General features: G+C 60.6%; 2 protein-coding genes across 4 annotated transcripts; both read right to left on the bottom strand.

Moving 5' to 3' along the window:
- Positions 1-4,276: 4,276 nt before the first annotated feature.
- LOC143695566 (ring finger protein-like) lies at positions 4,277-7,763 on the bottom strand. The gene has a single exon (XM_077189033.1). The coding sequence runs from the start codon at positions 5,932-5,934 to the stop codon at positions 4,978-4,980; it is 957 nt and encodes a 318-aa protein (XP_077045148.1). The 5' UTR covers positions 5,935-7,763; the 3' UTR covers positions 4,277-4,977.
- A 147-nt stretch (positions 7,764-7,910) lies between these two features.
- NDOR1 (NADPH dependent diflavin oxidoreductase 1) lies at positions 7,911-22,569 on the bottom strand. 3 transcript variants are annotated; one of them, XM_054646238.2, is made up of 15 exons: positions 22,416-22,568; positions 21,402-21,569; positions 20,709-20,786; positions 20,359-20,456; positions 19,565-19,663; positions 18,882-18,983; positions 18,179-18,385; positions 17,768-17,889; positions 16,636-16,856; positions 16,183-16,290; positions 15,104-15,218; positions 14,157-14,303; positions 13,515-13,633; positions 10,797-10,891; positions 7,911-8,108 (listed from the first exon to the last, which is right to left on the bottom strand). In XM_054646238.2, the coding sequence occupies exons 1-15, from the start codon at positions 22,416-22,418 to the stop codon at positions 7,964-7,966; spliced, it is 1,827 nt and encodes a 608-aa protein (XP_054502213.2). In that variant the 5' UTR covers positions 22,419-22,568; the 3' UTR covers positions 7,911-7,963. The 3 variants fall into 3 exon arrangements, with proteins under 3 accessions (XP_054502213.2, XP_054502211.2, XP_077045147.1); XM_054646236.2 differs by having other exon boundaries at positions 21,435-21,569; XM_077189032.1 differs by lacking the exon at positions 18,179-18,385 and having other exon boundaries at positions 22,416-22,569.
- Positions 22,570-22,571: the final 2 nt, after the last annotated feature.

The raw sequence follows: 22,571 nt of genomic DNA, 5'->3' as shown, positions 1-22,571 counted from the left end.
CCAGCCACAGCAAGAGCCCTCAAACACCCACTGGATGTCCCCTTTCTCCCCAGGTGATGTGGGATACTGGTGGGAGGATGTGCCATTTGGTGGGACCTGCTGTTGAAGGGAGCTAAGGAGAGACATGGGCAGTGCTGGGTTTCCCTGTTCTGGTGAGGCAGCTGCACTCATGGACTCCTCTCTGCACCATTCCCACAGCATGCAGGAGCTGCCCTGGGGCTGGCAGCACCAGCACATGGAACCCACTGTGTGCCCCGAAGGACCCCAGGGTCACTGGGATGGCAGCTCCACAGCTGGGAGAGCCGGGAATCTGCAGCAGAAGCAGCTGGGATGATGGTCCCAGGACAAGGCAGCTCCCCAGGGCAAGCTGTACACACTGGCTGGCGTGGGAACAGGCTGGGGTGGGCCCACAGGCACTGTGTGCCCACAAACAGCGCCAGCCCACAAATTTCCTTTCTCCAGGAGCAGTAACTGTCTCTGCCCTCAGCTCTGGGCCAAGGTGGAGCATCTGCTTCCAAAGCAGCAGCACATCCAGGAGGGTGCAAGGGTGGCTGCAGACCCTTTTTCCTGTTGTGCTGATTCCCATCCCAGGGGGATTTCTATGCCTGGAGAACAGAACACCTCCCAGTCCAGGGGTGCTGAACTACAGCACCAATAACGCAGCCAGTGCCACCCTCATCCCTGAGGATGCTGGAGCTGTGTCGTGTCTCCCTGTCCTTACCAACATCCCCACCCTGCACCCACATTCCTCCATCGTTTGTGCAGCCTTGGCACAGTGTGGGGGGTCTCCTGGTGGTCACAGCAGCCCCACACTGAGCCAAATCATGTGGCTGCTTGGGGGAGTTGGGGCAGCCCCTCATCCAGGATGTGCATCTCCATCAGCCCAAAGGCTCAGGCCAAATCCAGGATAAGGAACTCTGGCACCCCAAAAGCTCATATTAAATCCGGGCTGAGCATTTCTGTCCCCACAGACACCGAAGCTGTGGGCCAACCAGAACAGAGGTGGCAGCAATTTTGCCCTCGGTAGGAATTTACCCTTTTTATTACATAAGGACAAAGGGTACAATGTGTTCTCCCCTACACTCGTGGCACCTCTTGGGCACAGAGTAAATTTAAAACTGCTAATTTGATTTTGAGTTACAATTAAGGAAGAAATAGGGCCTTTCAGGAGCAAGTACTGGGTAAGAACCCATTTCTCCTGCCCTATTAACCTCGAATAAGCACTTGCTGGAAGAGGTGCCAGGTTTGCTGCAAAGGACAGGGACATGGGGTGGTGCCAGCCCTTGTGTCACAGATGCAGGTGAATTAAGAGTCTTTCACATCCCCTAAAATGCTCCCATGGCCATTCTAGCTTTGTGCCTCCATGCTAAGTTTTTGAAGGTCTCTAAGTCCTATGAGCTGCTTAAGCATGGCCAGGACATTGCTGCAGGAGGAGGTTTGGCCACATGAGAGCAGAGATGTTCCCAGGTGAGCTGGTTCTAAAATCTCCTCATGGTTGTAACATCTATCCCAGGCTGGGATGAAGCTCTGGGCTCTCCCAGTTTGGCTCATGGTAGGAGAGGGGATGTGGGGAGTTAAATTGCTCCTGGGGGTGATCCTTTTCCCAAATGTCCTCATTTATATGGGAAGTGCCAGGATGGGGCTGGTTTGGGCTCGGCCTGGTTTGGGCTCAGCCTTTGCCATGGGTTTGGGGCGTGGTGTTTGCCAGTCATTCTCCCCAGAGTTAAGAAGCATTTGGACAATGCTCACAGGCACAGGGTGGGATTGTTGGGGTGTCTGTGCACGGCCAGGAGTTGGGTGGGTTCTTTCTAACCCAGAGCATTCTGTGATTCTGTGAGAAGCCTCTCCTGCAGCCCGGCCTCTCGGTGCCTGGGGCTGTTCTGCTCCTGCAGGGACGGTGGCAGCGCTGGCCCCATGGGGTGGCCCCACCACCCCCATCCTGCCCCAGAGGTGGCACGGCAGGAGCAGCTGCCCCTGGATGCAAACAGGGGCGCGAGGCTGTGCCGGGCCATGGGGAGCTCCCCTCCCGTCTGCAGGGACGTGGCTGAGCACCAGGGCCGAGCCCTCCTTGGGGACACGCAGCCTCAAACGTCCCCGGGCGGTCACAGCCCCGAGCGGCCGCTCCAGCCCAGGGAGCTCCGTGCCGAGCTCTCACAACGCGCATCCCGCCGTGACAGGACCATGGTGGCGGCTGTGACGGGTCCCCAGGGCAGGGCTGGCCCCGCGGCTGGGGAGGGACTGCTGAGCTCGGAGCTTCCTTGGGGTGAAATCCAGGAGAGGGCGGGCCGCGGGCTCCTGCTCACTGCCCAGCTCCGTGTCCCCTCCCCGTGCTGGCCCCGGGGCTGCTGGCACTCTGGTCACACTGCCAAGGGACACAGCGGGGGGACATGTCCCCAGAGGAGGGGCAGAGTGCAGGAGGGAAGGTGCTGCTGGTTGTGGTGCAGTTGGGACGGGGATGCCTCTGGCCAGAGCAGGGACACGCCAGGCTGCAGTGGGCGAAGCCAGGAGAGAATGGGCCGGTCCCTGCAGGGATGGGCACAGCCAAGTCACTGGTCTGGGGACACCACATCACCTGGCACCAGCAGGTGCCGGCTGGGGGATGCCATGAAACATTTGGGGTGTTGCAATGGGGTGTCAGGGGCTTGGGAGAGAGGACAGGGCTGCAAGTGGGAAGGTTGGGTGGGTTTGGGGGGCTGTGCTGGAAGCTGTGCCTGTGGCAGGAGCCCGGCATCAGCCCTGGGTCAGCCCTGTCAGCCCCCAGCCCTGCTCACCATTATCTCAGGCTGCTAAATATAACCCAGTTCTGGGAGTGGATACTGCAGCCAGGCTCCACATGGCCCACAGGGTCCATCCCACCCCACAGCCCCCAGGGATCCCCTTCTCGGGGGGATGGAGGTGCCCTTCAGCTTTCAGCACCCAGAGGTGCCAACGGCCGGCCCAGGGAGCACTGGAGTGCTGGGGGTGTCCCGTGGGGGCAGCTCTGGCCTGGTTCACCCCAAACACCCCCACGCAATGTAGGGCAGGGGCACGAGGCTCCCCCATGGTGACAGAGCCCCCGGGTGTCTGAGCTCCCCCTCCCCACGGGCTCCATGGAGCCAGAAACGCCCCAGCCAGGGCTGAACTGGCACTTCTCCTGATGGAGCTGCTCCACTTGGTATAAATAAATATTCCTTGGTGCCACCAGGACTGGGGAGACCCACCTGCTTCTGCCTGCTGACCTGACCTGTTTTGGGGTGCCCTGCCCTGCTCCTGTGCCTCAGCACTTTCCCAGAGCAGCCCCTGGCAGCGCTGATGCTCAGTGGCACCAGTGTCCTGGCAAAGCCCAGAGCCCCAATCTCTGCCCTCCTGGGCACAAGGACAGGGGTTCTCTGAGGAGCTGTGTGGGCACAGCAGTGCTCGCTGGTTGCTCAACCCCCCAGCTTCTGGGCAGGAGGAAGAGGAAGAGGAAGGGGGGTTGGCACCCTGTCTCCCACAGCCACAGCCCTGGGGAGGGGCCCAAGGGTGTTTCCGGGGCAGAGGGGCAAAGCCAGGACAGGGGGATGGTTGCACAAGCCCAGCACAGCCAGGCAGGAGGACAGGGCACAGCAGTGTCACCAGCCCCCAGCAGGGCTGGGCTGAGAGGGACAGAGAGGGGGGACAGCACAGGGAGGGGGGAATTGGCATGGGGTCAGCACAGAGCCTTGGCAGGACACCCAGAGGAGGCCAGCAGTGCCAAACAGACTGCTGCACATTCCAGCCTGTGGAGGTGGCTGTCAGCACCCCTAAAATGGAATCCTGGGAGGACCTCGAGGGTCTGACAGCTCTCTTCCACCCACCACCAGCCCAAAGGTGGCTGAAAGCCTGGGAAGATCCCCATCCCCCTCCCTGGGGAGGAACAAGGGTGCAGAGCAGCCACACTGACCCAGACATCACCTGGCTGGCGTGTGGCCACCACGTGAGGCTGGCAGTCAAAGGCAGAGCCCAAATCCTGCTCAGCCCTGGGACACTCCTGCTCCATGGCAAGGCCCATGTGGGCACAGCCCCAGTGCCACTCACCACAGGCTGCTCCACCTGTGTATGGCACTGAGTGAGCCGTGTTTGCTCACTTATCTCCCCGAAGGGCACAGTCTGAGCACGGGCTGGCACGGCTCGGCAGGGGCTGGGAGGTGCCATGGTGGGGCACGCTCCCCTTGTAGGTGAGTGCACTGGCTGTGCCCATTCCCTCCTTGTGGCACTGCAAGGCCCCACAGGGACATGATGAGACTGAGCACTGAACTCAGCTGGACACAGCTGTGGTACAAACACAGGTTGTATTTTCAGTGCATGCTGGGGGATTCCAGCCCGTTTGTGCTGGCTGCAGGTGGCACAGTCCATGGCACAACCCGTGGCACAGTCCATGGCACAGTCCATGGCACAGCCTGTGGCACAGCCTATGGCAAAGTCCGTGGCACAGCCCGTGGCAAAGTCCATGGCACAGTCCATGGCACAGCCTGTGGCACAGCCTATGGCAAAGTCCGTGGCACAGCCCGTGGCAAAGTCCATGGCACAGTCCATAGCACAGCCCATGGCACAGTCCATGGCACAACCCGTGGCACAGCCCATGGCACAGTCCATGGCACAGCCCATGGCACAGTCCATGGCACAACCCGTGGCACAGCCCATGGCACAGTCCATGGCACAGCCCGTGGCACAGCCCTGCTCTGCCCGCAGAGCCTCTCTGGTGCCCAGCGCCAGGCAGGGATGTGCCCCACTCCATCGGCCCCCTGGCTGCGGCAGCGATGTCACTGCGGTGCAGGTCATGCCCAGCTCCAGGGTCGCCTCCCTCTGCTGCCTGCTCCTGCTCCTCCGCTGCCTCCCCCGCCCCGGGCTCACGGGCAGTGCCAGGTGTCCCGGGCACCAGGGTCCCAGGCCTGCTCCCCGCTGGCATCACGGCCGCGGGCAGAGCCGGAGCTGGGCTCCTTCCCTACGCACGCTCAGCCTGAGGGCACAAAGCCAGCGCTACTTGTCGAGGATGAGGAAGAGCATCACCATGAGCAGGATGGGGAGGAAGATGAGGAGCAGGCTGAGCATCTCTGCGGCCAGCAGCAGCGCCAGCAGCAGGAGGTAGCAGCAGCGGCAGCGCCGCTCCAGCCGGGCCAGGGCGCGGATGAGGCAGGGCGGGTACCGCACGCAGGGCAGGCACCCGAACATGCGGCTGGTGTGGAAGCGCACCTGGAAGCGATGCTCGAGGGCGCCGGCCAGGCCCGGGCGCCGGGGCGGCAGGGCAGGGGGCCGGGGGGTGGCCAGGGCTCCGGGGGAGCCGGGCTGGGCGTGCAGCAGGAGCAGCTCCTCTTGCAGCTTGCAGATCTCCCACTCCAGCATGGGCGTCTTCTGGCGGCAGATGGGGCAGCGCACGCGGCCGAGCTCGGCGCCCGTGGCCGTGTCCATGATGGCCCGCAGGCAGGCGCGGCACAGCCCGTGGCTGCAGTTCAGCACGGCCGCCTTGTGCCGCTGCTCGTCGTAGGGCTCCGTGCAGATGGGGCACTCGTCCTCGCTGCCCGCCAGAACGGGGCACGGCTCCGCTGCCACCGCCACGCCACCGCTCGGTGCCATCTCTGCCTCGCCGAAGAGGCTCTGGATGGAGCTGGAGACGCTTTGGGAGCCGGGCCGTGGGCTCTCCCCGCGGGGCAGGACGGGGCCGCTGTCGGCAGCGGGAGGGTCCTGCCCCGCAGGCAGGGAGGGACCGTGGGCAGGCGGCTGCTCATGCCCGGGCAGGAGCGGCTCCCTGGCATCCTCCGTCCGTGGCAGCTCCCAGCATCTCCAGGCAGCGGCAGACTCCTCTCCACAGGGTTGGGGCGGCTCCCCGGGGTCCCCCGACCCCGCGGTCTCGCTCTGGTCCCGCTGCCTGGCACAGCCTTCCCCACCGGCTGCCGGCACCGGCCCAGGCTGTGCCCCCTCGCCCACCACCGGCTCCATCGGGGTGGCCAGAGCAGCCACCCCGCTCGCCCCCCGCCCGCCGGCTCCCCTCGGGGCTGGGTGCGGGACGCGGGTGCTGCTCCAGGGCAGGAGACTCCTTCAGCAGGGCTGCCCGAAGGGTTTGAAGGCAGCAGTGTCTGCACAGAGTCCCAACATCCCTCCGGTGCGCTTTGGGGCGCCCGTCTGGACCCGTGGGTCAGGAGCCTCTAGCGCCGGGCGCAGCCCCATCACCCTCACCGAGGCCACCCCAAGAGGGGCAGCACCGTGAGCATCCAACAGCCTTTTCCTCCTCCTCCTCTTCCTCCTCCCCAGCACCAACGCAGTACTGACCCGCCACGGTCCGGAGGAGAGGGCACCGAGCTGGGCGCTGCCCGCTGTGCCAGAAGGGTGCAGGCGTGGCGGGCACCCGCGCAGGCAGCTGCCTCCTGCCGTGGGCCAGGCAGGGCTGGGGCCGAGCCTGGCTGTAACCAGTCTGGTTTGTCAGCTTCTGGAAGTGGTTCAAATGCAGGGAGCCCGGGGCAGGCAGCCATGCCTGCGCCAATCAGCTCCCGCCGGGGCTGGGGAGGAGCTGGGCCCACGGCCGCCTCTTCTCCTTGCCCAGCACCAGTGGAATCACCTCTGTGGCCAGTGCTGCCCACACCCCTGTCCCTGGGGCACGGCAGCACGGCCCTGTGCTCCACCACTACAGCCTCCCAACATGGCCCCGTGCTCCTCCAGTGCAGTCCCCCAGCTCAGACCCCAGGACAGCCCTGCACTGCCCCAGGAGAGCCCCAGCACGGACCCTGCGCTGCCCCAGGACAGTTCCCAGAACAGGCCCTGCTCTGCCCCAGTCCAACTCCCTGTCCCCCACCTCTCCTTGTCACGTCCCACAAGCAGCTTACAGGGCCTGGAAGTTTCCTTCCAGGTTTCCCACCGGGACAGTGCCCCAGATGAGGGGATGGTGGCACCAGGGTGGTGACTGCCATGCAGCAGCTCTGCAGTGGCCCCACTGTCCCTGGCACATGGGGACACAAGCCCAGCCAGGGTGTGCAAGTGCAAGAGCTGCTCAGAGCAGTGGGGTGAGGAGTCCCCAAACGCCCCTGTTCCCCCTCACTGCAGTACCACAGCTTGAGCAATGCCCCAGCCACTGCTCAGCCCTGCAGGACCCCGTGACTCCACCATGGGAGGGTGGCTGGGTCACAGGCATGGCGTGGCACAGTTGTCCCTTCCTGTCCCAGCATGCTCCCAGGGAATGTCCCTGCTGATTCATGCCTGCTCCTAATTGCTATTTACGCAGTGGCACCCAGTTCCCTGAACTGGGGGAGGAAGGTGGTGGCACTGGTCCCACTGGGGCACGGGCAGGGCCAGGAGGGTGCACAGCCTCGAGGCTGCAGGGAAAGGGCTGGAAGCAGCTCTCAGGATGGGTGGAGGAGAGATGCAGCTGAGCAGGCACTCAGGGAAGGGGATAACTCAGCAGGAACTTGGAGCTCAGACCTCAGCAGGCTCAGGATGATGAACTGGCAGCAGAGACAGAGGCATCAAGGCTTCCTCCTGTGCCTGTGCCTGCTGGCCTTGGCCACTGGAACCAGGGGGAACAGGTCTGTCCAGGCAGCCTCCTCCTGCAGCAAGCGCTGCTGAGTAATGCCAGGGTGGAGAGACTCCCATGCAATACTTCCCTTCCTCTGGCCCTGCCACAAACAGTGGCCACTGCCACTTCCATGGCTCCAGCAACACCCTTGGGTGCCACTCACCCCACAGGAACCCCCGGGCCTGGGGCATGTGGGGCAGATCAGTCCCACACCGAAGCCAACCAGCAGAACCCCCAAGAGACCTCTGGCCCCTGCTCTGGTGGGGTGTGGGCACAGGGAGCCAAAGCCCCCAGGAGATGGGGCCCCCCACTGCCATGGCCCTGCTGCTGTCAGGGAGGGGCTGGCTGGGTAAATCCACCCCTATCCTGGCTGGGGTAATCCCAGCCCAAGAAAGATGCCAGAGGCAGATCCCTTTGCTGGCTCCTTTATTCAGGCAGTGGGAGGGGAGGCAGGAGCCAGGCTCAGGACCAGGTTTCAGACTGGAAGCGCCGGGACCGTTCCAGGGCTGTGAAATGCTCCTCTGCTTCCAAGGGGGACAGGCCACCCTCCTGCTGCAGCACCGACTGCAGGGCCTCAGCCACTGCTGCTGGCATCTGCTTGGCATTCCTGGGGAGAGAGCAGGACACAGTGGAGGGTGAGCAGGAACACAGGGGGCAGAGCAGCAGCCCCAGTGCTCCAGGATCAGGAATCAGCAGTCCCTGTGGTCAAGCACACCACAGGGCAGTGGGAACCTGCCTTGTCCTGCCACAGGCTGCCTGGCACAGGGTAAATGACAGGCCTGAGAGGCAGCTCCTACCAGTCCCTCGAGAGCAGGGCTGTTATCCACAGGGCTCCTCAGCACAGGCACGTGAAGGCAAAAACATGGCCATGGGCCCCAGAGCCCAGGGAAGGAGCATCACAGGTCAGGAGCCCAAACACCAGCCTCACACAGCTGCATCTGCCAGCATCCTCATTAGAGAGACACAGGCAACATTCACGGGTTGGAATTTATCAGCAGGAGGGCAGGAACCTGTCCTTTCATCTCTGGAACCACTCAATGTCAAACATGTCTGATCCTCAGCTGGGCAGGAGCAGCCGCTCCTGTCCTGCTGCTGCCTGCTCTCAAGAAATCCAGAATGATTGGTTTGATAGTGACATTTGGGACCAAAGCCAGTTCAAACCTCAAAATCAGAGAAATGCTGGAGAAAACATCGAGCCCCTGTGTAGAAAATACCCAAACAGAACTCAGCGCTTTCAAGCACAATTATTTCTTATGGGAAATCAGAAATTCTGACTTTTTTTTCCTGGAGAGAATTTCATTTGATGAACTGCCTGTGCGACAAAAAAAACCATCTAATAAAAAATTTCCCAGCCTGCTCCAATTGGCACGAGCATCTGGCAACGTCCTTGCTGTTTCCCAAGAACAAGGCAGAATTCTGACTTGCGTTTGAAGCTGATTAACATCCCAAAATACCCAGAAAGGAGGTCTTCTTTTTTTGGAAGAGTCGCATTGTTTCTGAGTCAGGCACTGATATGCAAGTACAAGATAATGGAGCTGGGCTTTGTGATGGAAAACATGTCAAATAGCTGATTTTTTTTCAAAAAAAGAGACATTTTCAACCTTTTTGCCCCTGAGTGAGACAAGCAAGGAACAATCATAGAGCAGATGCAGCCCTGGCTCCCCAGAGCCCCCTGGCCAGGGAAGGGAAGGCAGACACGAGTGTCCCATGGCCCAGGGCTGCTGCTCAGGGTCACACAGCTCAGGAGAAACTTCCCCCAGCTTTCTCCTGGTCTGGCTGAGACTGTGAATTTGGGGGGAAAACAGGATCACCCACCTGCACTTTCATGCCTGGAGCTCACTGACAGTTCAGTCTGTGAGCTGGGGGGGCATGGTGATTCTGGAAGCCTTTCTACAGGGTTTGGGCTGTTCAGGAAAGGAGGAACAGTGTCCTCTGCAATCAGCACAATGTCACTTGTGCAGGGATCCCAAGGCTCTGGATCCTACCTGCCTGATGGGGGCTCAGGGACACCCCACACAAGGGACAAAGGTCCCAACAAGAGGAGTCTCAGAGCAACCCTGATGTCCAAAATACCATCCTCAAGGCCACACAAAATCTGCCATGGGGACAGCTGTGCAGGCCCTGCTCTTCCAAGAAATTGATCCTCTTTGGGGATCTCCATCAGCACCAAAAAATAGGAAAGAGAATGGAAGGAGAGAATAAAGCCATGACCCAACAGCTCAATAGTCTCAGCATTTGGGCTGTAGATGGAGGCACATCCCCAAATCCCAAGTGCTCCAAAGCCCAGACCCAAGGGCAGGAATGCCCAGTTTGGGGTGAGGCTCCAGGAAGCCCCGTGCTGCAGCAGTAAAGGACACAGTGGGGTGGCCTGGCCTCCACTTCCTGGGAAGTAAACACCAATCTCCTTGTCCCAGGAATGCAGCGAGGCCAGTCCTGCCCTGCCAGGCGCCAGGGCAGTTCCTGCTCTCCTGAAGGACAGGCAGGAAAGAACCTCCTGCAATCGCTGCTCGTGGGACAGCCGGGCCCAGGCCTGCCCTCCCCAGGTCACAGGGGGCACGGCAAACGCCATGGGCGGGCTCTGCCCAGCTCCAGCAGCCCAGAGCATTTCCCAAGCCTCGCCCTGGGCACGGGGAGCAGCCTCTCCCTGCAGTGCAGGCAGGTCAAGGGCTCTGGGAGCGCAGAGCAGAGCTGCCAACACTCTGACCCCAAAGGCCAGACCCACCTTCTGGCCAGCAGCTCCAGATGTGCAACCAGCCCCAGACAAGCACCTGGAGAAGGGCTGAGCTGTGCAAGGAGACTGGCTGTGGTGCAACAGGGCTGGTCCCTGCCCCGGGAGGCAGCTCTGGGTGCAAAGAGCCAGAGAATGTGCCAAGGCTCCCAAAGCTGCTCCTGAGCCCCAGCACCGCTGGGGATCCTGTCCACACAAGTGGCCACAGGTGCCACACAAGCCTTTTCTCCAGTTTCATCAAGCACTGCTGGAGGAAAGGGCTGTGCAGGGGCCAGGCCTCTCCTGTGTGTGGATGTGCTGTGGGTCAGAGGCTGGGCAGGGGGAGGGTTGGGCAAGGTGACATTGGCTGGAGAAGCTTTACCAATTCCAGCTGTGCCCCTCCTAAGGGGAGCATGGGGTAGGTGACAAACGTCCCTCTCAGCCCAGGGCTCCTGGAGCAGGAATAGAGAGGAGGAATGAGCTGCCCCTCTGCAACACGGGGCTGAGCCGAGGAAATGCCTCCAGGTGGGTGAAGCAGAAATGTGCAGCCCTGCTCCCTCAAGCCCTGCACAGAGAGCTCTCACTCACCCAGCCAGGTAGATATGAGCATTCTCACTGCTCAACAGCTCCCACACCAGCTTCCCATTCTCCCGGATGCGGTGCTGGACATAAACCTTCTCCTCCTGCAGGGAAACGAGGCACTGAGCCCACCAGCTCTGGAGCAGCCCCAGCTCCTGCTCTCAGGACAGTTCTCAGGGGCTGTTTCCAGGAGCTCAGGGCAGCACAGGAGCCACAGGGAGAAAAAGTTGGATCAATGAACAATGTGGGGAAGAGGAACCCCACACCCAATGTCTGCACTGGGTTGGGCTGGGGGGAGATGGGTGCAGCAGCAGGAGCTTCAGTGGGGAACACCAGGCCCCAAGCAGCCCCCCAGATCCTTTGGGTGTCCACTGGTCAGGGCCATGACCTGGGGAGGCCCTGTGAGGGCTTCCCTCCTGCCCTCTTCTCCCAGCATGGGCAGAGGAGGCTCTGTGGCCCTTGTGTGCCAACTCTGCTACAGGACAGAAACCCTTCCCTGCACCCCTGACTGCTGGAGACCTGAAACAGCTTGGAAGGGCAGAGGGACAGCCTCAGTCCCAGTCCCTGCCCCTCTACTGTGCTTAGGGACTGGATGGGGACTGGCTCTGCCCACAGAACAGCCCAGTCAAGGAGACTTCCCAAAGGGTTAATCCATGAGACTTCAAGAATCCAAGCAACAGCCTACAGCCCTGGCTCCTGCCCAAGAGAACACCATTGCCAATGTGCCTGAACTCACTGCTGGCCCAGATGGCTTCTGTGACAAAGGTGACACTGTGATGAAGGCCAGGCCCTGTGCTGGGCGTCCCCCACACCCCAAACCTGCAGTGGTGAGCTGGGCCATGGGCACAGCCTCCTCCCAAAGCCCCCCTCACTGGGCCATGGGCACAGCCTCCTCCCCATGCCCCCCTCACTGGGCCATGGGCACAGCCTCCTCCCCATGCCCCTCTCACTGGGCCATGGGCACAGCCTCCTCCCCATGCTCCCCCTCACTGGGCCATGGGCACAGCCTCCTCCCCATGCTCCCCCTCACTGGGCCATGGGCACAGCCTCCTCCCCATGCCCCCCTCACTGGGCCATGGGCACAGCCTCCTCCCCATGCCCCTCTCACTGGGCCATGGGCACAGCCTCCTCCCAAAGCCCCCCTCACTGGGCCATGGGCACAGCCTCCTCCCCATGCCCCTCTCACTGGGCCATGGGCACAGCCTCCTCCCCATGCCCCCTCTCACTGGGCCATGGGCACAGCCTCCTCCCCATGCCCCCCTCACTGGGCCATGGGCACAGCCTCCTCCCCATGCCCCCCTCACTGGGGCTCAGGTCCTGCAGGCTGGGGATGTATGTGGGAACAGCCCTAAGCAGCTCAAGCCCAGGCTGTCCCAGGAGCTGGTCACTGTGGGTCCCACAGGTCCCCTGGCTGTGCCAGCCCTGACTGGGCAGTGCCCTCAGCAGCACCAGCACAGCCTCAGCCTCAGCAGCAATGAGCTCAGTGCTGCCAAAGGCCCTGCCAGCCAGGCTGAGCTCCAAGGGCATCATCTAAGAAGCTCAAAACCAGAGCCCCCAGTGACAAACTGGGGTCACGATGTCTCAGGGCATCCAGGTTTGGCTGGGACCAGTCTGTACTGTGGGTGGGTGTGCTGGGACAGGGGGCACCTGCAAAGGGACTTCAGAGAGAAGAACAAAACTTTGCTCAGTTATGGAGCACCCCAGCCTTCAGCTGGGTCTTTGACAACAAACTTTTTGATGAGTTAAAGGCTGTGGTATCTCCTGAAGCCAAAGGCACAATGAGCCCAGTGTGGCTCATCCCACCTGGCTGTGGGATGTGGCTGTGCTCCCACTCTGCCTTGGGGGCAGGGGACTCTGGTGACAAACTGCTTTGGCTGGTGGAGCAGGAGAGAGGGGACACTCCAGTGGAATTCCTGTCCCTCCACAGTCAACAAGAGCAGAAGGTGGCTCTGGCTGCTGTCCAGATTCAGAGAGCAGCAGGTGCCCCTTCCCTGGTCATTCAGCACCCCTCTGCAGTGCTGCTCCTATTCATCACAGACTTGGAAAGCCTTCACAGAAGCATCCAGCTCCTGCCTTACAAGTGAGTGGATAAAAGACAATGAATTCATGTCAACACATGCACACAGCCAGGAGAAAGGGCTTGGGCTGGTGCAGCTGAGCTACTGAGAGATTGCCATTCCCTTTTTATCACATCTCTGTTCCAAAGCCAGGCTGAGCTTTCGGTGCCATCAAGGGACAGAGGAAGGCAGTGAAACAGATCCCCAGCTCAGGGAGCCTCTCTGGCAGCACTGCAGCCCCAAGGGCAGACCAGGGCTGCCCACAAGAGTCACTGCCTGGGAAAGCAGGAAGCAAAGTGAGGGGCTGAGTTGTGAGTGTGCTCATACCCATGGGGAGCTTTTCTCTGTATATCTGGGACTCAGAGAGAGCTAGCACAGAGGCCAAGCTCCTCAGCTTCAGCCAGGGCTCAGAGGGACACCATGAGGAGGGGTACTTAACCAAGAAGTTATTGCCTGGTGACCCTCCAAGAGGCTTGGGAGCCTTTTATCACTCACGTGATCCAGCGAAACAAAGCTGGTTAATGCCTTATCTGCTCTGCTGTTCTCCAGCCTTGTCCCAGTAACCTTTCCAGCCCAACTTAGCCAGACACACCTCTGCAGGGCAGGAGGGGATCTCAGCCAGCACTGAGGCGTGCGGGGGAAGGAGGGGCCTCCTCTTCTGGGCACTAACCTGGTCCCTGGAGAAGGCTGTGAAGAGTGTCAGGAAGCCCTTTGTCACCAGCTCTTCCCACTCTCTCTGGCAGTAGAAGTCCTTGGATTGGTGTCGGCAGCCGAAGAAGAGGCAGTTCCCTGCAGGAGCAGAGCACCAGGGCTGTGCTGGGAGCACCCAGTGCTGGGCACTGCTGGTGCCACCTGCCTGACAGCCCTGGCCTGCAGAGCCACCAGCATGAAGTGAGCAGGAAGTCAAGTGACCTGTGGCAACCAGAGGCCCCTGTCCGCTGAAAAAGGAGGAGGGCAGAAAATGTCCTCCAGGGCTGCCTGTTCCCTGAGCCAAGGGAATGAGGATGGGACAAGGTGCAGCAGCAGTTGAGCTCAGTAACCTGTGTTCACCCTCAGAGAGCCAAGAAAGACCCTCTGCAGAGCCTGATCCAACCCAAGGAGCTGCCCTGCAGCACAGCCTGTGAATGACCACACAGGCTGCACACAGCAGGCTTTGGGCCTCACCTGCCCCAGAGCTCAGCCTGCTTCTGCTCAACACAGCAAAGCCTGATCCAGTGGAACCCTCATAAGCCCCCAGTCCATCCTTCCATCTGCTGACACAGATCTGTCTGTGCAAGGGGCATCCTGAGTGCCTCCCAGGACCATCCCTCACCTTGACGTCCCAGTGCCACCCGCTCCTGTATCGCTGCTCGGAAGGGTGCCACCCCTGTGCCAGGGCCAATCATGATCACAGGGGTGGCAGGGTCAGCTGGGAACTTCATTCCTCCTTTCTTCACCCAAAGAGGCACCCGGACATCACCTGTGGAACAGAGAGACTGACAAGCATCACTCCACCACCAGTGCCCTGTGCCTGCCTGCAGAGGGTGAGTGGGCACCCAGCTCTTCCAGGGTGCTCCAAAGACACAGGCAGACCTGGCTCATCACCCCCTGGCACTGAGAGCACACAGTGTGTGTGAAAAGTCCTTCAGCTGTCTCAGCACTGCCTCTGCAAGAAGCTGAGTGAAGCTCAGAGTAAGGCAAGAGCCCTCCAGCACACAGGCTGCAGGACAGTCCTCTCGTCACACAGCCTGTGCCAGGGAACACAGCGGTGGAGGCAAGCAGAGATCCCAACCTGGCTGGTTGTAAGGGAGGCCCCAAGGCTGCCAGAGCTCCAGGAGCATTTGGACAAGGCTCTTAGGGATGCACAGGGTGGGATTGTTGGGGTGTCTGTGCAGGGCCAGGGGTGGGACTTGATGATCTTTATGGGTCCCCTCCAATTCAGCTTTTTCTGTGATTCTGTGGAAGAAGGGACCAGTCTTCCCAGAGCTGTGGCTATGGGACTGTGGCCAGCAGTCAGAGTGCCCAGCAGACACCAGAAGCAGCTGGGAAGTCAGGGTAAGCTGGAGAGGCACAGCTCTCTGTGTGCTCTGATGAGGAGGGGGCAGTGAGGAAGGACAGAAGGACCATCCTACCAAGCCAGTGTGTTCCCCGTGGAGCTGGTGCTCCAGCCAGGCAGCTCCTGCACATGGTCAGCAGCCACACAGCTCCATCACAGGCCCAAGGGATGAGCACTGGGTGCTGTGGGAAGCACTCAGGATTCCCACAGAGCCAAGCACTTACCCTGCTCTGGGTTGAGAGAAGCCAGCCAGGTGGAGCAGAGCCCACGGCGGGGTTTGCTGAGCCGTGTCTTGTACCGCACCACGGCCACGAGGATCTGCATCCGCTCGGGATGGGCCTGTGTGACACAGAGCCATGAGCACACACCCTGCACAGCTCCTCATGGACAGGACACCCCCTCCTCCAGGGACAGAGCCTGTGCCCAGCTCCCACCAGGCTGCCTGCAACACCCGTCCTAGTCTGCCACTTACAATGGAGTACACCCCTGCTCAAAACCTTTCCAACGGGCAAGGGGGTTTTCCTGGGGAACCACTGCTACAGGAATGCTCTGCACAACTGGCAACAGTGATAGTCACTTGTCACTTTGGTTTTTTAAGATTTTTTAAGCTTTCTGATGTTGACATTCTTGTAGTGAATTTTCTCACATACTTTCTGTAAATAACTCATTGTTTTGCATTCTTTTATGGAGGAGAGAGTTGAGAGACTGTTAGTTTGACCAGTGTCATTGGAGAGCTGTCACTGTCACCCCCCAATCCGCTGTCACTTTTAGAAAACTATAAATGTTAGAGTCAAAAAATAAACTTCCCTTTTTTCTTCACCTTGAGAACAGCGGTGTAGGCTTGTGCTCTTTCGTGTCCTATAGTGACAGTCACTGTCCAGCCCAAGAGGCTCCCGTGGAGCACAAATCCAGCTGTGCAGGGGCTGAGTCCACAGGCAGCCAGGCCGGTCCCTCTGCCACCTCCTGGCAGGAGCAGGGAGCAGCACTCCCCGTGCCCAGCTCTCGGGACACTCCGGTGGCACCACATCCCACTGCTCCCAGGGACAGCGACACCAGACCTCTGAGGTGGGCTGAGACAGTCCTGGCACTTGCAGGGCTGCAGGAGAGCAAGTCTCCTAATCTGAAGGTTGGCCTAGCCCTCAAGCTTGCATCCAGCACATCAGGCTGCTGCAGGCTCAGTGCAGAGCAGGGATTTGGGCAGGCTCTGGAGGCTCCAGGGGACATCTGCACCAACAGTCAGTGCAAGCCCTGCCAGACCCTCTGTTCAGACTCTGAAATGAGGCCAGAAGGGCTGAGCTCTTACCAGCAGGGAGGAGGCGATGGAGAAGGCACGGGGTCTGATGCGAGGGATGAGGTCGAGCAGATAATCAGCTGGGATGGCACATGTGCTGTGAGGGAAATCCCACAAGACCTGCAAAGCCAAGAGGGTAAGGCCTGGGGACCCCAGAAGACAGCCTGCCTGCCCTCAGGGTGCCAGAGGCTGTCCCACACAGCTGTGCCACGCTGCCCTCGGCCAAAGGCACCACACAGGCACCTCTGAGCACCAACCACCCTGTTCCACTGCCCTGTGCCCCCCAGAGCAGCACAGAGCCCACCCGAGAGCCCACAAGGATCTAGAGCTGGTCTTAACCACTGGTGGAAATCCATGAAGACTTCAGAAAGTGGGTGAAGTAGATTAAACTCCTCAGCCAAGAAAGCATGGCTGATGTGACCTGGGTGGCCTCAGCCCCAGCACAGCCCCAGGGGGCAGCCCCACCTCCAGCGTGGTCCTGCGGGGCCGGTTGCAGTAGCTGTACAGCTCCTCCTGGCCCTGGGCCGAGCTGAACTCCTGCAGTTTCTCCCGCTCCAGCTCATTCATGGAGAAGGAGGCCAGGAGCTCAAAGAAGGAGCGCCGTGGCACACAGGAGATGTCCAGGTAATGTGTCACCAGGTACTGGATGGTGCAGGGCTGTGGCAGCAGGGGAGGGAGGGATGTGCCTGCAAGGCAAGGCAGTGGGGACAGCTCAGGGCCAGCCCTGCCCACCTGCTGTCCCCAGAGCAGGGCACCCCTGCTGCCTGCAGCACCCACGTGCTACTGGAGCAACTCCCCTGTCCCTGCTCCCACCGTGGGCCTCCAGTCCCTGCTCTCCCCAGTTTGCTTTTCAAGCCCACCAGTTTGCAACAGAGGAAGTCTGCAGTGTTCAACCGTCCCTCACTTTTGGCAGGTGCTTTGGGATAATGTCTTATCCACATGACTCCCACCCTGCCTGCACACAATGCAGAGGAAATAACCAGCAGTGTCATGTGTCAGGCATGTCTGTGTCTCCCACGTCTCTCCCAAGGGTGTGAGGAACAGCCTGAATTTCTCTTGGGTTCGTCTGCCAGGCAGAAATTCCAGCATGGACAGACACAGGGAAGTTGGAGGTGGAATGGGCGCTCAGGAGCCAGGAGAAAAATGCCCCCTGTTCCACACAGGCACCAAGAGCTCTGGGGGGCCTCCAAGGGGTTCCTCTGGTTGCTTGTGCTGGTTTATGGCTGCAGGAGCCCTTCAGGAGGTCCCTGGGGCACAGGCAGAGAATGGGGAGACCTGCACACCCCATGCAAGGAAGCACAGGATTCCCAGAGTGGGCCTGGGGCGGCTGCAGGATCCTCCCCACTCTGTGCTGGGGCTGCCAAGGCACAAGGCTCAGGTGGACCTGGCACTGCTGGATTCCTCCAGTCCCACTGGCTCTGCTCAGGATGCACACACAGAGCACTGGAGGGAAGGACAGACAGAATACAAGTCCTGTATCCATCCAGCACTCCCAACCAGCTCTACAGCAAAGGAAGAGCAGAGCTCCAGGCTGGGCGAGAGCTCAGGGGATGCCCTGTCTCAGCAGGAAGGGGAAGGAGCAGCAGGCAGGACCTACCAGGCTCTGTGGGCTCCAGCACAAAGCGTCTGTGTGGCTCCAGGCGCAGCAGCTGGCAGAACTGCTGCACATCTTCAGGGCAGTTCTGGGGCTGGATCATCACCACGTCCCCCGCACTGAACCTGGGGATGCAGGGGGAGCTGCCAAGCACAGCCACGGGGCAGAGCCACAGCATGGCCACCCCGACCAGCACCCACACCAGGGGAGGCAAATTCCCACTGCCAGCAACAGGCAAAGGGAGCTGGCCCATGGGCAGGATCCCCATTCCATGGATGGGGACTCACAGCAGGGACCATGACCACATGACTGCAGCCTCAGATATCAGTGAGGAAGGGCAGCAGAAGAGGAGGGCAGGCTCCAGGACGCCTGGTCCCACACAACAGAGCTTGGGGGAGTCAGGAAAATGCTCACGTGATCCCTGAGCCCGCGATGTCAAACTCGATGAGCCGGACATCCTGGAAATGGGCCTGTGCTGTGAGCCTCTGGTTGGACACCACTCGGGCAGGGAAGGGCTGCAGCTCACAGGGAGCCCCCCGGGGGGCTGCTGGCTGCAGCAGGGCACCCTCGGGGTCTGGGGAGTCCTCAGGCAGGTAGTGCAGGGTGTATTTGGGGGGCAGGCTGTGGGAACAACAGCAATGCAATGCAGCAGGGTTACCTCCATGCCACAGCTCCTCTGCTGCTGCAAGATGAGAGGCAGGGAGAGGCCTGGAGTGTCCCACGGTATCCACCAGCCATTATCCCTATCCCCTGGAGCTGGGCTGTGTAAGGGAATGCAATGGAGACCACCAGGAGGAGATCCCAAGGCTCCAGAGCATTCAGGGGAAGGCTGGCTGGCACACACACTCTGCCAGGGCCAGAGGCACATCAGGACAGACAGATTGGCAGAACCCAGCTGGGGCAGCTGTCACAGCCCCCAGCAGAAAAGGGGACACCCATCCAGAGAGAGAGGCCACCTGTGGCCAAAGAACAAGGGACACTGGGGACACCAGAAGCTGTGTGGGGAGTGTTCCTGCTCCAAGTGTTCCTGTTCCATCTCCACTCTGGAGAACAGCCAAGGAAGCAGAGCCTTTCACCCCAGGCAGCCCAGCAGTCCCTGCTCACCCTCTGCACTCACCGCACGTCGGGACTGATGATCTCAAGGCCAGGAGGGAGAGGATACAAGGCAAGGATCTTCTCCCACAAGGCCACAAGCCAGGGATCAATCACTGCATCTGGCCTGCAAGTGGGAAATTGAGGCTGCAGCAACATCATCCCTTCAGGACCAAGCCCTGCTACCCCTGCACATGCACAACAACCATGCCCACAGTCACCCCAGGCCATTCCCTTCCAGCTTCAGGTCTGGGAACAAACACATCTCAGCCACTCTACGCACTCAATCACTCTCCAGGGCCCAACCACTGACCCCTGAACAGGATCCCCAGCCCCTGAGCAGTGCTGGGTCACTGTGGTCACTGTGTCCCTGAACCATCCACAGCCTTTGCCCCATGCCAGGTGAGCACAGCTGAGGCTGCTGCAATGCCTGCAGGTACAGGGCTGTGTGGCACAGCCATGCCCTGCTCTGAACAGGGCTGGGGCTGAGCCAGGGGTCATGGCCACATTCTGGGGTCATGGGACACCCTGGAGAAGCAGGTAGCCCAGGTCCTGGCACAGGAGGGTTATGAGCAGGGATCAGCACGTTCCCAGAGAGCTGCAGGAGCAGCCCCATGGTGGGAGCAGCACACAGCCCTGCCATCAGCCCCAGGACAGAGCTGCAGGGCACCCTGGGGCCCCCCCACCACCCCTCCTCTGGGCTCTTACCCCAGGTCATGCTGGTCATCTCCCAAGGCCACGGGCAGCAGCGGGTTGCCCCCGAGCTGGAGCAGCCGTTTGTGCAGCTTCTTTGCAATGAAATTAAACCTGAGCAGAGAACAACACAGGGCAGGGCTGCTCCAGCAGCACAGCAGGCATTGCCACAGCACCAGCACACACTGCCAGGGCCACCAGAGCAGCACACAGGCAGAGCCAGCACTGTGACCTGGCCCATGTCCTGCCCAGCCTGTGCCAGTTCACAGAACCAGCTAGGTGCCACTTGCTGGCCCTCACAGGCTGTGCCCAGCCCTGAAACGGGACAAGGGGAGTTCCAGGTTCCCTTCAGGGCTGCTTGTGCCCTAGGCCATAGAACATTTCCTTCCCTCCAGCCCCCCACTGCCCCACAGAGCTCAGGCACACCCATGCCTCCCACTAGAGCTCTTTGAGGCACACAGGAACAACCTTCTGGGAGAGATCTGGGACCAGCATGGCTGGCTGCCACCTCTGTTTGATGTCTCCTGTTGCCTTGGCCCATAGCTGTGATAAAAGACTGACACATGATGTCTGACCCACTAAAGCATCTTTGGTGAGCTTGGGAGGAAAGAAAAGGGCAGAAGCCTAATTCCTGGGGGTGAGGAGGGACACAGCAGGGGAAGGATTTTTAAGGCTGGTGGGAGTTACATTTTGCTTGAGCTGCTGCTCCAGAATCAGACTCTGTCTCCCCTTACCCCCTTGGCTCTCCAGCCACTCTGCTCTCCACTGCAGTCAGAGCTATGAGGAACAGCTGCCCAGGGGCTGCTTACTTGGGGTAGGAGGAGTCCCCGAGGCCCAGCACGGCGTAGTCCAGCTGGCACAGGGAGCTGGCAGGGAGGCTCTTCCGGAACAGGAACCGCCAGAACATCTACAACAGGCACATCCAGCCAGTCCTGCTGCTGCCAGGCACCCTCCTGCCTGCCTGGGCCTGCATCCCTGCTCACCCATCCCAGCAGAGGGGGGAGCATGGCTTTCTGCACAAGTGCCCCTGCTCCTGTTCCCTGGCATGTGCCTGGTGCTGCTGCAAAGCTCCCCCAGCAAGAACAAGCCCTGCTCAAGCTGCTTCAGCAGAGAGCCCTGCAGCAGGAACATACAGCAACAGGACAGGAGCATGTCCTACCTTCATGTTGTCAGGTGGGTCTCCCTGGCCTGTGGTTGCACACACAAACACCACCAAGGGCTCATGGATGAGATTGGCCTGAGGGTACAAACACGGCACAGTCAGGTCAGCAGCCTCCAAACTGCTCTGGAGCCAGGATGGGACAGCTCAGGGTGTTCAGCCTGGGGAAGAGAAGGCTCCAGGGAGACCTCAGAGCCCCTGCCAGTGCCTAAAGGGGCTCCAGAAGAGCTGGAGAGGGACTGGGGACAAGGCATGGAGGGACAGGACAAGGGGGAATGCCCATAAGCTGAAGGAGGGCACGTTTAGGTCAGATATTAGGAAGAAATTCTTCCCTGTGAGGGTGATGAGGTTCTGGCACAGGTTGCCCAGAGAAATTGTGGATGCCCCTGGATCCTGGGAAGTGTCCAAGGCCAGGCTGCACAGGGCTTGGAGCAACCAGCACCAAGCCTGTCTGAGTCCAACAGTGTTTGGACAACGCTCTCAGGGACAGGGTGGGATTGTTGGGGTGTTCTGGGCAGGGCCAGGAGCTGACTCCATGATCCTGATGGGTTGCTTCCAACTCAGCTGCTTCCAGTAGCCCCATGTCCCACACCCTCACCAGGTCACAGCAGCCCTGTATCCCACACTCACCAGGTCACAGCTGCCCAGGGCACAGCAGCAGTGCCCCAGCAGCCTCATGTCCCACACACTCACCAGGTCACAGCTGTCCATGTCCCACACACTCACCAGGTCACAGCTGTCCAGGGCCTGCACCCGGCAGCGCAGGTGCCTCCGCTGGGCCTCTCTGCCCACCCTCTCTGCCGTGTCCTGAGCTGTGCCAGTCTGGCTGCCAAAGAGCACCAGGAGTCCCTGTTCTGCCATCTGCAGGAGACAACAGCAGGGAAGTCACTGGAGGGAAAGGACAGGAGGGGAGGCAGGGCTGGGCTGAGCAGCACTGACCCCCAGGGGCTGGCACAGCAGCCAGCCAGCACAGGGATGGTGAGCAGCTGGCATTCAGCAGAGGGAGTCAAGGCTGCCAGGCTCTCTTCCCACCCCTGTGCAGCACTGAGGGAGGAATCCCATGTCCCAGCCCATAGAATAAGCAGGGACACTACTGTGCTCCTTGTCTCCACTGCCAGGCCAGGGGAGTGACTAAAACCCAGATCCTGCCCCACTGAACTGCCCTCACCAGCACAGGGTGAGCACAGCCCTGGGATGGGCTGTTCCCCAATCCTGGTGTAACTTTCCCGTGTGCCCTGGGAATCCTCCCTCACCTGAGGGGGCTGGGGCAGAGCCTGGAGGCTCAGTGACAGACAAAGCTGCAACCACACGGAGCTCTCAGCCAGACTCTGGCAGAACAGGGGCCCAGCCCAGAGGGAATCTAGCCCTGGCACCTGTCTGATCTGCAAACAGCCGCCATAACCATGTGCCACAGAATAATAATAAATTAAATCATAATAATAAAAAATAGAATCGCAGAATCCCAGACTGGTTTGAGTTAAAAGAGACCTTAAAGCCCATCCAGTGCCACCCCTGCCATGGCAGGGACACCTCCCAACATCCCATCCATCCCTGCCCTCTGGCAGTGGGAGCCATTCCCTGTGTCCTGTCCCTCCATCCCTTGTCCCCAGTCCCTCTCCAGGCCCTGGCAGGGGTTCCCGGGGTTTCTCCTCTCCAGCCGAGCAGCCCCAGCCCCGGGGCCCGGCCCGGCCGCTCCGCAGGACTCACCATGGATGGGCCCCATCCCGCCTCTGACGTCACCACTTCGCGACAGTTCCCGCGGACGTCATCATCGAGGCTGAGCGGCCGGGACTCCCCGCTCACCGTCTCCCCGCATGATGACGTCACCCACTTGTCGCCTCTCACCGTGACGCCATCTCCCCG

This window comes from Agelaius phoeniceus, chromosome 21, assembly GCF_051311805.1.
Source record: "Agelaius phoeniceus isolate bAgePho1 chromosome 21, bAgePho1.hap1, whole genome shotgun sequence".
NCBI lineage: Eukaryota > Metazoa > Chordata > Aves > Passeriformes > Icteridae > Agelaius > Agelaius phoeniceus.
The sequence above is the reverse complement of the archived record's forward strand: the minus strand, read 5'-3'. Positions and strand labels throughout refer to the sequence as shown.

Bases quoted from the DNA above. Each gene is read 5' to 3' on its own strand.
- LOC143695566 (XM_077189033.1), bottom strand. From the start codon at position 5,934: ATGGAGCCGGTGGTGGGCGAGGGGGCACAGCCTGGGCCGGTGCCGGCA.
- NDOR1 (XM_054646238.2), bottom strand. The intron at 20,787-21,401 runs GTGAGTGTGTGG...TTGTACCCTCAG, and splicing joins ACATGGACAGCTGTGACCTG to GCCAATCTCATCCATGAGCC. The intron at 15,219-16,182 runs GTAAGAGCTCAG...TGTGTCACACAG, and splicing joins CCATCGCCTCCTCCCTGCTG to GCCCATCCCGAGCGGATGCA.